A 12,360-nucleotide genomic window follows, 5' to 3' on the forward strand; every position below is an offset into this window, starting at 1 on the left:
AATAATCACTCATTTGAATTATAGTTGAAACTTATAAATATATGCATAGTAGGTTAAAATTATATGTATGCATTGTAATGTGATTTTAATTTTGATTTTACAAAATGAGATTGTATTAGAAATAATAAGATATATTATAATATTATCTAATTTTATTCCACATTTTTTTTTTGATAAAAGTGGAATAGAAGAACAGCTGCCAATTACAACTTTTGGAACACAAAATATTGAAACTCCTCGGACCACCCCTGGCTACACAGAACCATTCTCCAATCCATTTATAAGAAAAAAAACTCAAGAAAAAAAATTAAATCACTGTAAGTGAGCATGCCATAATGAAAATTGTGATTAGACAAAGAATAACCCAAATAAGAAGGAGAGCAGGATGTTGAAACCCTGATGGAATCAAAAAGAGGTCGAGCCAAGATATTAACTATAAGAAGAGCCAAGCAAACAAAATAAAAACAAGAAACCACTACATATACCGCAACATTTGCAGTCTCCAAGATCCAAAACTCAACCACCACCTTCCAAGCCTCATGAAAATCATCTGACTGAAGCAGATTACAATGCCACCCAAATTCGTCATATTAGAATGTATGAGAATGACAACCCCTGGAAGGAAATAATTAACAAGAGGAAGGAATACTAAGATCAGAGATATGACAAACTCATGTATATCAAAAACCAAATCAAAGAAGACATCATAACAAATATAACTTGAAGTGATGCTCAAAATCTCATAGAAGCTGAGATAAACAACTCACACAATCATAATTACCAAGCCAATGATCCAAAGAAATGATCAGCAACCGAGATAAAGATCACACAGATTCATAATTAACAAAACCAATCTCCCAATATATGATCCACAATAATAAGTAAGGCTAATTAACAATAATGATTGCAGCAGCACCGAATGGAAAAATAAAATAGATCACGCATGATAAGAAATCAAATACCACTATGCAACTAGAAAAACCTGATCCAAATGTAAAGGGAATGAGGACAAAGGAATCATGAAAGAGACATACTACACAAATAATCTCCATCAGCACCACCTTTTGTAGAGAAAACACTTGGTATGTATGGCATCAGCAAAAATGTTACCACAAAATAAACAAGTGGACAACACCCTCCCTAATGTAGCACATACAAGTATATCAAAAATGAAAAGGGTGCATGACAAAAGTATCAAACCATCAAATTTTTGAAAGGACACCACCAATCCTAATGTTTAAACCATATTGCCTAAGCTCAGATGTCACACCTTCAAGAACAAGAAAACATATGCCATACCAAATCAAAATTGAAAAGCACCCCCTTGCCCATGAGTCAACAAAATAAACAAGAAATATCGACCAAACAAAGCTAGTATAAAATGCTTATGCAAGAAGAGGGAATATACATGGGGGAGACCTCCAAGTATTCCAAGCACTCGACTGCAGCATTGTTAGCAAGAAAATCAGCAATAAGATTAGTTTCTTTATAGCAATTAGAGATAGTAAAGACACTTAAAAACTTTAATTGAGCAATAATTCGATCTAAAAGGTATTGTAACTGCAAGGAGGCACATTTCTTATTAGAAACCGAATGAAAATCCACTATAGAATCTCCTTCAATTATAATATCCTTAATGTTCAAACTTCAGAGAAATAGCTAAATCCAGACCAAATGATAAAGAATGGAATTCTGCAGAATTGTTAGAATCAAAACCAATATATTTACAAGCAACCTTGACAATTTTTTAATTATGATAAAAAATGACAGCTCCAATCCTAGATTTGCCCGGATTGCCCTTGGCAGCCACATCAAAATTTAATTTAAAAGAGAATTGTGGAGGGGACCATTTAGAAAGTCTACGCTTGACTATAGAAGATAAACCTAATGATACAACCCCATGAGAGGGAATGACTCGAAGAGCCTCCCAATTCCATGAGACCCAATTATCCTAGTGAGAAAAGGAACACAAATGATCCATTTTTTTTTATAAATTAAGGAGAGCACAACTTCAGAAATGGAAGATTGAATCATGCCTATCACATCCACCAAGGAAGCAGATTTGTGTTTGAAAATCTTATTATTCCTCTCAAGCCAAATATTCCAAATAACAATAGACAAAGCAACAATCCAGATACATGAATAGAATGAAATCAAATACAACATAGGCCAAGCCATGAATTGAGATAATAAATTAGGACAAATAGTAGATGTCCATCCAAGCTTACCAAACAGCTAATACCAGCAATCTGAAGCAAAAGGACAATGTAAAAACACATGATCCAAAGATTCCATGAAGAAACCAGTTGTAATCCCAAGTCTATCTAATCTCATCCCCATACGAACTCTATCTTGTACTGCTAACCAAGCAAAAGAACCAACTTTAGGAAGACAAGCCGAATGCCAAAAGAGTTGAGAAGGCCAAGAGGAGAAAGAAGAGGGATGAGACAAAGCCTTATAGCCCTCCCTTACTATATAAGAACCTGACACATTCTTAGTCCAAATCAAATCATCCTCCATGTCCTGAAATACTAGCAATCTCTTTTATTCCACTTATAATGATATAATATTAAATTATATGAGAATAACCTTAACCTAATTTCAAGTGATAATATAATATTATATGAGAATAACCCTAATCTAATTTTTAAAATAATTTTAATATTATAACAAATAATGTATTGTTATTCTAGTTATTATATTTTTTTATTATTTAAAAATAATCTTATTTTATTACAACATTTTTTCTTTTCTATATAAGCATTACGATTCTTATATTATTGTATTTTTAATTGTTATAATATTAATATATGTTAATTATATACTAATAAATACATGATATATTAAATACAAATCAAAAATTAACTTTGGATTATAGTTAATTTAGAGTTACGTTCAAAGTTTGTGTTAGGTTAGGCTTAAATTAAATATGTTAAAAAATTCATTCACATGTATTATTAGGTTTAAGATTAAATTAGGGTTGGAGTCATATAGATAAACATTAATATTCTTATAATATTATATTTTAATTATTATATTTATATTATAATATTATTATAAATTTTTATATATTTATTATTATATTGTTGTTGTTTTAATTTATTATTGTGAATATTAGTACTATATTATTATTATTTTTAATAATATATATGTTTATTTATTTATATAAAGTTTTAAAAGTTTAGAATTTGTTAAATATTGTTTTAGTGGATGTGTAAAATAAATTTGATGAGAAGATTTAAACATGCTAATTGTTATTTTAACATACCTAAAAATTGCCTAAAAAAATTCATTAACATAGTGGATTCCGGAAATTCACTAATAAGATGTAAATTTTCCAAGCCAATTAGATTGGAGAAGAATAATTTCTATAATTTAGAAACTTAAGAATCATGCATCTTAACTTTATATAAATTTAAAAACACATATCAAAACAAAAATTTCATAGTTTTAATTGGTGGAGAAATATATGAATAATAATGAGTTAACAAAAAACAATGGCAATTGATTGCAATAGTACTAGCCTAACGACAAGTACTAATATTTGTGTTATAATATATATAATAGAATATGTAGATAGCATAAAGTGGGAGAATCAAATTAACATAAAAATATGTCATTTATCAATAAATCCATACATTAAAATACTTGCCTCAAAATAAATATAATATATATATAGTTGAGGCATGAATGTGGTAGTCAATTCCTAAACTAATATAAGCTTTCAAATGGCTTGAAATATGAACCAAAACTGAGACAATGAAAACAAAATGTTACATGCAAACTAAAACCATGAACTTTTGCATAATACAACCAAAATGCTCAAATGACATAATGAAAACAAATAATTTATAGTAATTAGCTTGAATGGTATAGTTTCTATCCATCAACCATATTCATATTGCGATGTGAGGTAGCTAGACATAAAAGGAAGATTATTTTGATAACCAGTGTTGGGCACTTGTCCTGCAGCTTTAATGTCGGTCTTGTCTATGTTGATTATGATCAAACTATGTTACAAACTATTTACATTACATAAATACATTAATAATATTAATAAGATTTCCATTTTTAAAGATATTTTGCATTTTTTGTGATAGTACAAATGCATATTACATAAGAAGTCAATCACAATGCTGCAAAAATAGGCCATCTTATGTTAATTCTAATTGCAATGACATAATAAAAATCAAATTCATTAATAGAGCAGCAAAGCAACAGTAAACATGTCTACACATGAGATTAAAAAAATATGGTTTATCTTCGAATTTGAAGGACAACACCATATAGAAACTATTTGTCTAGTTTCACCATTAAATTCAATTCAGTTTTTTATACCTTGACTAATCACTTTTTACATTCTTCCACAATATATTTTGATAATCTAATTTTGAACTACGTGTTATTGTAAACAATCATTCAAAAATTGAAATAGAATCAAATGCAAAACAAGAGAATTTTATTCCAAACCTCTATATATAGATCACAAAAAAAATCAAAAACAACACAATAACTCTAGAATTAACTCAAAGTATTACCCATGACTTCATTGTGATTTGATTTGTTATTTGACTAGTTAATATGTGAATGCTCCTTTGCTTGAAGAATACTCTTGAGGAAAATAAGGGGAATGCATTTAGGAAGGTTATATTCTTGAGTTTGGTGGAGAGAATAATGGAACCATAAGAACTTATGCCTTAAATATGATTCATTCTTAGAATATGTTTGGGAGAATATTAGTATAACTATTATTTAATTATTTATGTTATGTATAAGATGAAAATTGATAATTATTTATTTATTTATGTTATGTATAAGATGAAAATTGATAATTATTTATTTATTTATTTATTATGAAAAGATAAAAAAAAGATAATTAAATAAATAATAATTAATTCTGGAATACTAATTATGATTAGATACACTAGAAAAATTTAGGTCTTCAACCGCGTAACACATTTAACATACAATCTAGACATTTGATATGTGCGGAAGGAAGAAAATGCTGAGGAATAAATTCTGAAGAAGCAAGCTAAACTACCTTTATTGATGGCTTTAATTAATTTAATCATTTAAAAAATATCTCTCACCCCAATAATTTGTCCTCCAATTGACTAAATTGCTGACTTACTAAGAGAAACAATAAGTTTCCTTGTATTGTGTGGGGCATCAAAACTGTGGAATTAAAATTTGTCTTAATAGAATGAGACCAAGAATATGTGAGGTGCCAAATATAGGTGTACATGGATTTCTTTAATTTGTTTGGTTTTAAGAAAATAATAACTAGTGAGCTCAGTCCTCAATCAATCGACAAAGATAGAGAATGAAGATGTGGGATTGGCCTTTCACTTGTTAGTAATGGCATCTTGGTGTGTAATGGGTACGTTGAAGAGATGAAGATTAATAAAAAAAAGTTACTCTATTTTTTTCATACATTTGTGTATCATATAGGGTCAACTAGTAGGCCATTTAACAAGTAATGTTGTTTGAGCAATAATGGTCTGAATGGAGAAGTCACGGGTTGAAATCAACTATGCATCTACTTATAAGGATTCAAACATGACTGAAATAAAACCTTTGAATCAAGAAGATAATTAGGGTCCATTACTAATAGGGGGAGGGGGAGGGAGAGAGAGAGAGAGAGAGAGAGAGAGAGAGAGAGAGAGAGAGAGAGAGAGAGAGAGAGAGAGAGAGAGATGTGGAAATGAGATGGAGATGGGGATGGAGTAGAAGGAGGGAGGAAGAGGGAGGGGGGAGAGATATAGGGTAAAGAGAGATAGAGAGATATTGAGAGAGAGAGACAGAGACAGAGACAGAGACACAGAGAGACACAGAGAGAGAGAGAGAGAGAGAGAGAGAGAGAGAGAGAGAGAGAGAGAGAGAGAGAGAGAGAGAGATGGATTAACAAAGAGAGGGAGACATTTATAAAGATAGAGGAGGAGAGAGGGAGATATAAAGATAGAGAAATTCAACAGCAGAGAGATCAAAATCTAGAGAGGAAGAGATAAAGAAAATAAACAGGAAGAGGGAGAGGGAAAGATAGAGAGATATAGAGGGAAAGAAATTCAATAGAGAGAGATAAAAAGAGAGCCTTGGAGAGAGAGAGAGAGAGAGAGAGAGAGAGAGAGAGAGAGTAGGGGAAACAGGAAGAGAGAAATAAGTAGAGAGAGAAAAAAAGTAGGAAGAGAAGGAGATGTAGCCCAATATATAGAGTGGGAGAGGGAGAGGAAGAGACTTGGAAAGATATAGGGAGGTTGAGGTAGAGAAAGATATGGATAAAAGGAGAGGGGGGAGTGAGAGGAAGGTAGAGAGAGAATTAGAGAGAGAGAGAGAGAGAGAGAGAGAGAGAGAGTAGGAGAGTAGGAGAGATGGAGGGAGATATGATGTGAATATGAGAGAGGTAGAGAGGAAGGGAGAGGAGAGGGGTACATAGATAGGTATAGAGATAAAGTAGAGAGTGAGAGGGGGGGGAGATAAAGAGATAGAGATAGAGAGGGAGAAATAAGGAGTGTAAGTGAAGGAGACAGAAAAATATATAAATAGATAGAATGGAAGGGAGGAGGAGGGAAAAATATAAAGAGAGGAGAGAGGGCTAGAGATATAGAAAGAGGGAGTGATAGGGAGAGAGGGAGATATGGAAGGAGGGGAAAAAGGATACTGTAAGAGAGGGAGAGATAGTGAGATAAAATCATAGAGATAATGAGATATAGATATAGTAGATAATAGTTAATGTCAAATTATTTATTATTTTTCTTATTTTTAAATTTAATTATAAAATATTAAAAATAATTATAATAGTTAATGTCAAATTATTTATTATTTTTCTTATTTTTTAATTTTAATATAAAATATAAAATATTGTGAATTATATTTTTAATTAATTATAATTTTTATTTTGTTTGGACCATCAGATGAGTTTCTCCCTTCCATGCTACGATGCTACTTCACCTGTCTCGTCATTAGGCCGGTGTTAGCAGTAAGTACAGGTAAACTAGCTAAGATTTCCATTTCTAGTATTTTGAAAGGGCTTTACAATTTTCAATTCCTCTTTATTGGATTTCACTCAGCAAATTATTCCCTCTATGCTCGATCAGCAGTGCAGGAACAATTTAACAGTTGCACCGAGCAATTTCTTTGTCTAATTATTTCCTTTTTTTCAGAATCCTTTTTGTGACAAAAGAGAAAATCTTTCAAAGAAGAGAAAAACAGAGTATTTTTTGTCAAATTTGTGACTTTGAGCAGCGTCTTTTGCGTATTTGCTTGCTCTTTCCTGCTACTGCTACTAGCGACAGTTAAATCTTTTCAGTCATATACCCCTTTTCTTATTTTTTTTCACATTCATAAGAAATTAAGGTAAGAATATTGCATTTGAATGTCGTGGAATGCAACATTTTGCTTTGTTTAACCTCAAGTTTTGCAGTGCCTTCTGGAACCATGAAGTTTGCGAAAACAAGGCTGGAACACAACGATCGTGATCCAGGGCACGGCAAATGGGAGATGACTGGGAGTGCAGAGGAATCGGAGTGAGTTCAGCCGCTCAATGCCGAGATCGAAAAGTTCAATTCCTAACGAGGTAGTCATACTGATTCGTATATGCAACAAACAGGTTTCCAACCGAATAAGCCACATTTACTAGCGTGATCCCAGCCTATACCCAAATGGGAGCTTTGGAACAGGGTATGGAGATTTATCAAAGCATAATGGAAGGAGGGTTTTTGTCAGATGATATAGTCGGAAATTGTCTGATAGACATGTATATAAGATGTGGAAGAATTGAAAGGCACAACAACTGTTTGACGAAATGACTCAAAGAGATGCCATCACATGGACTACAATCATTGCAGGATACACACAAAATGGATGTGTTGATAAAGCTTTAGAAAAATTTAATCAAATGCAATTGGCAGGTGTAAATCAGAATTCCACAAACTTTGCCAGCATCCTCCCTGCCTTCGCCAAATTGGGAGCTTTCGAACAGGGTATGGGCATCGATCAAAGCATAAGGGAAGCAATTGTGACTGCCTTGGTAGACATTATGCAAAATGTGGAAGCATAGATAAGGCATGTGAGCTGTTTGACAAAATGTGCACAGAACGGATTTGTTGATAAGGCTTGAGAAACTTCTAAGCAAGTGTAATTGGCAGGTATAAAATAAAACTCCAAAATCTTTGCCAGCATCCTCCCTGGCTGTGCCAAAATCGGAGCTTTTTACCACGGTATGAATATCCATAACAGTGTAATGGAAGGGGATTTTGGTTAGGAACATGAACGCCATAACACACTTCCTTGTTGTAGTTCTGACCACATGGAGGTGAGGAAGCATTAAAAACTTTGTGACACAATTGTATGTTTTGTTATTGAAATATGGATTTATTTAATGAAACATTTTACAAGATTAACCTAATTAGGATGTAAGACTTGGTTACTTGGTTAGTGATCTGCACATTGTTGAAGTAGATAACACTTTGTTTTGCTTCAGTTTGTCCATCATTTTCTACCATGGCCCATTAATGCATCCAAACATATTACAAAATTGGAAATCATTAGTATTGGTACAGTTTCTTTTTATTCCATATCATAAAAATCAAACCCATTATATTTTTTTTCCTCACAAACTCTTTATTCAGCACTAGACATGCCTACCAAATCTCACCATATCTTCGCTGCTATTCTCATATCCAAATTCTTATTCAATGTTTCAGTATATTTGATTGATCTATACCTTTTGGTTCTCAAGATTGACTATCATCTTGCAAGAACTTGAATTTGAGATGCATGCAGTACAAGTAATGAAGGTAAGTTTGATTAAAAAGACTTTTCTTGTCTTGTTGACACTACAAATGTCGGGTTCTCATACGTGTTTTTGTTGATGGCTTCATAGGGAAAAGGACTAAGTAGTTGAGAGCGTTCCAATAGTTGTTATAGCACTTGTTTGTTTAATGCCTAATATTTTGACAATATTGTATTGATAGTTGTGACCATAACCTATGTTTCCTCTCAAACAAGATGCACGAAAGTTAGTTTACAGATTTGAATAGCCTACTTTTTCTAATGGTGCAGTTGCCCATCCTACTCCTCTAATCTTGAAATCAAAACTTTGTTAAATATGGATAGGGAATAGAAAATAGTAACATTACATACTATAATGTTTCTTTGAATATCTTCTATCATAATTGAAACCTCTACACCATAAAACTCTCTCAACGATTCATCTATGATTTCTAATGTGTGTATACTTTATGCAGATTTGTTTCTCGCGTGTACCACTAAATTGGTAGTTTATTTCCTCCTAGATCGTTAATCAATCACAAATGGAGAGGTTAAGGAATGTCTCGATTTAAGTGGGAAAGGAACATTAGACTTTCTGTCAGATTATCTACCCAAAGTATTCCACTTCATAAACATCCTAAATCAAATCGAATCCCTCACAACAAAGTTTGAATAAAGAAGTGGAGAAAGACAATGATTAACCAAAACATTTTGTATTACAAAAAAATCTTGCATAGCTTGACAATTTAAATTATAAGTTGCATCCATTCATATTTAGTTTTTCCCCATATCTCAAGATCAACTCAAATATATCCTAAATAATTACTCCTAACAAAGGCAATGTTTGTTTCTTCCAACTTTTGTCTACCCTCCAATATATTACCCAAAGCATATCTTGCTATCGCCGTAACTATTGCACATCCAATATATATTTTCATTTCTGTTACTATTCCTTGGGGAGGAACTCTCTATCGGGAAATTGTCTCACGCTAGAATCAATGGTCTCAAAACAATTTTCCAAGCATTGTTTGTGTTACTAAAGATAATATTTTTTTAAATTGACCTTCCACTTCTTTTCGACGTACCCATTGCACACTAAAGTACAATTGCTAGTTAATAAACAATTTAATACTGTGATGGTGAAACGTGAATTCTTGAATGTCAATCATTATCTTCATTAGCAAACTTAGTTAATACTCTGATGGTGAAAGTTGAATTCTTGAATGTCAATCGTTAGCTTCATTAATAAAATATATATACATAAATCCCTCACTGCCGATGCTTAGATCAATGCAATAAATTATATATTTTTAGCTTTTCTTCTGTAAGATGCTGAGTACACGTATAGTATGAAACCAAGAATATGTGAGGTGTGCACGACTTTCTTTGTTTTTAAGAAAATAAAATGCTGGTCACCTCACTCCACGGCTGACCAGTAAAGATAGAGATGGAAGATGCGGAAGATTGGCCTTTCATTCGCTGTGGACCATTAAACGCTTAATTCAATACTATATAAAAAATAATTGTTGAAGAATGTTTAGTTATATCGACCCTGACTAGAAAGTGCTTATATTGTTTTAAAATAATGTCTTTTTGTTTGTTTAGTTATATCGACCCTGACTAGAAAGTGCTTATATTGTTTTAAAATAATGTCTTTTTGTTTGCCTTGGATTTAATAAATTTATCCACTTACAAAATATTCAGTACCGCGTGGGACTTGACTTAGTCTCAAGACTTGTGTTTAATTGGTTGTTCGCCTCCATTGCTCACTTATTCAAAGTTAACGTTAAGCTTGGCAGTGTTATAAATAGTTAGCCATCTCTATTCGGGATAATCGACTCTAGTTGTGAAAATGGGTGCTCTCAGAATTCGTAAGCAAACAATGTGGTCAGATTTCCCTGAACATTTGATGGAGAGAATACTGGAATGCCTTCCAGTGGACTGCTTCTTCCGTTTCAGGGCTGTTTGCAAGACCTGGAATACTCTCTTCTCATCACCTCACTTCAATTCCATAGCAAGAAATAGCCAGCCATTTCTCATTCTTTGCCCTGCCAAAACCCAACTGCCCTCCCTAATCTATTCCTTCATCACCCACACTTGGCGAACCATTTCTTTATCTTTCATCCCTCATGATTGCCCCATCAATTTCAGAGGATCTGCTTCCGGGTTGCTCTTGGTAGACATTAACGCCAATGTTTTCTTTGGCTTTAATTCTTCAACGCTATGTGTTTGCAATCGTCTTACCCAAACGTACACCATGCTGCCACAAATGGTTTCTGTGAGTAGAATTTTTGCCAAGGCAATTTTACCAGCGGGTAATAAGACGGAAGAATATACAGTCATGGTGGCGGGCAGGAGCAGCAGTGATAAGGTTATAGTAGAAGCATACAATTCTACGACCAAGACATGGAAAGTTGCAGGCAGCATTCCTGATGTGATTATAAGAAACGAAAACATGTTCTTCTGTAAGGGCTCTTTGTTCTGTGTGACTGCCACTGGCGGCATAATGGCCTACAATATTGAACAGGAGATCACCACAATTATGGCCATGCCCACAGCAGACGCCGAAAATTTGTCGATTCGGCTTGTTTGTTGTAAGAGTGGTGTGTTTGTGATTGGGGCAATCGAAGAAAATCACATTTTGAAAGGCGTAGTTATGTGGGAGTTAGTTTCTCCCAAGACGTCAATGGAGGACTACAAGTGGGAAGAGATTGGGAAAATGCCCAGCTCTGTGTGTGAGGAATTTAAGAGAAGCTCGAATTCAAATTGGTTTGAGTGTGTGGGAGTGGGAGATAAGATCTGTTTGAGAGCTAATGAGAGCATGGAGATTCTTGTTTATGATGTGAGCAAAAGCTCTTGGAATTGGCTACCCAAGTTTCCTGCAGATTTGAGATATGTGAGCATGAGATGCCTACCACTGGAAATTATGGCTGGTACTGAATAATCTAAAGTTTGGCTGTCTTATGCGGTGTATCGAGGAATCAAAACTTGTATGACAAGAAGAATATGCAGGAGAAAGTGCTGTAGGTGACAAGAATTTCTTTCATTGTTTATTTGTTAAAAATAAAAGGCTGGTCAACTCAATTAATATGAGTGACAGAAAAAGACAGATTTATGATCTGGGAATTGGATTTCCGTGTGCTCCGTGAGCTGTTGGCTATTGAGAAATAAATTAAATTTACCCACTTGTCTAATTTTGGTTTGAAGGTTGTTTGGTTAAGTTAGCTAATATTTTTAGCCGATAGGTTATCTCCTGTGGGGGCACCCCACGTCTGAAAATTGTCTCACGTCGTCAAATTTTTATTTTCCGTTTCCGATAATGTTTTTCCGCCGTTTTTCGCTTCAAATTTATTCGGCGGATGTTTATTTTCCTCGATGGATAATGGAGCATCGTCTTTTGAGGAATTTCAAAGTTTAACGCGAAACACGGTGCGTTATCAACGTTGTCAAAGTGCGCCTGGAAATTGAGAAAGTGGACGGAAAGTGGTGGGTAACTAGAAAGACCGATTACTTCCTTGAATATATGGCATTATCAAATCTCTTGGTAAGACTAAAATCACATTATAAAGATGACCCATTTTGCATTATCAA

The 12,360-nt window shown here is 33.5% G+C and overlaps 1 protein-coding gene across 1 annotated transcript; it reads left to right on the plus strand.

Moving 5' to 3' along the window:
• Nucleotides 1-10,621: 10,621 nt before the first annotated feature.
• LOC131066645 (F-box/kelch-repeat protein At5g15710-like) lies at nucleotides 10,622-11,713 on the plus strand. The gene has a single exon (XM_058001460.2). It carries the CDS (start codon nucleotides 10,622-10,624, stop codon nucleotides 11,711-11,713), a length of 1,092 nt encoding a protein of 363 aa, XP_057857443.2.
• Nucleotides 11,714-12,360: the final 647 nt, after the last annotated feature.

This window comes from Cryptomeria japonica, chromosome 10, assembly GCF_030272615.1.
Source record: "Cryptomeria japonica chromosome 10, Sugi_1.0, whole genome shotgun sequence".
Lineage (NCBI taxonomy): Eukaryota > Viridiplantae > Streptophyta > Pinopsida > Cupressales > Cupressaceae > Cryptomeria > Cryptomeria japonica.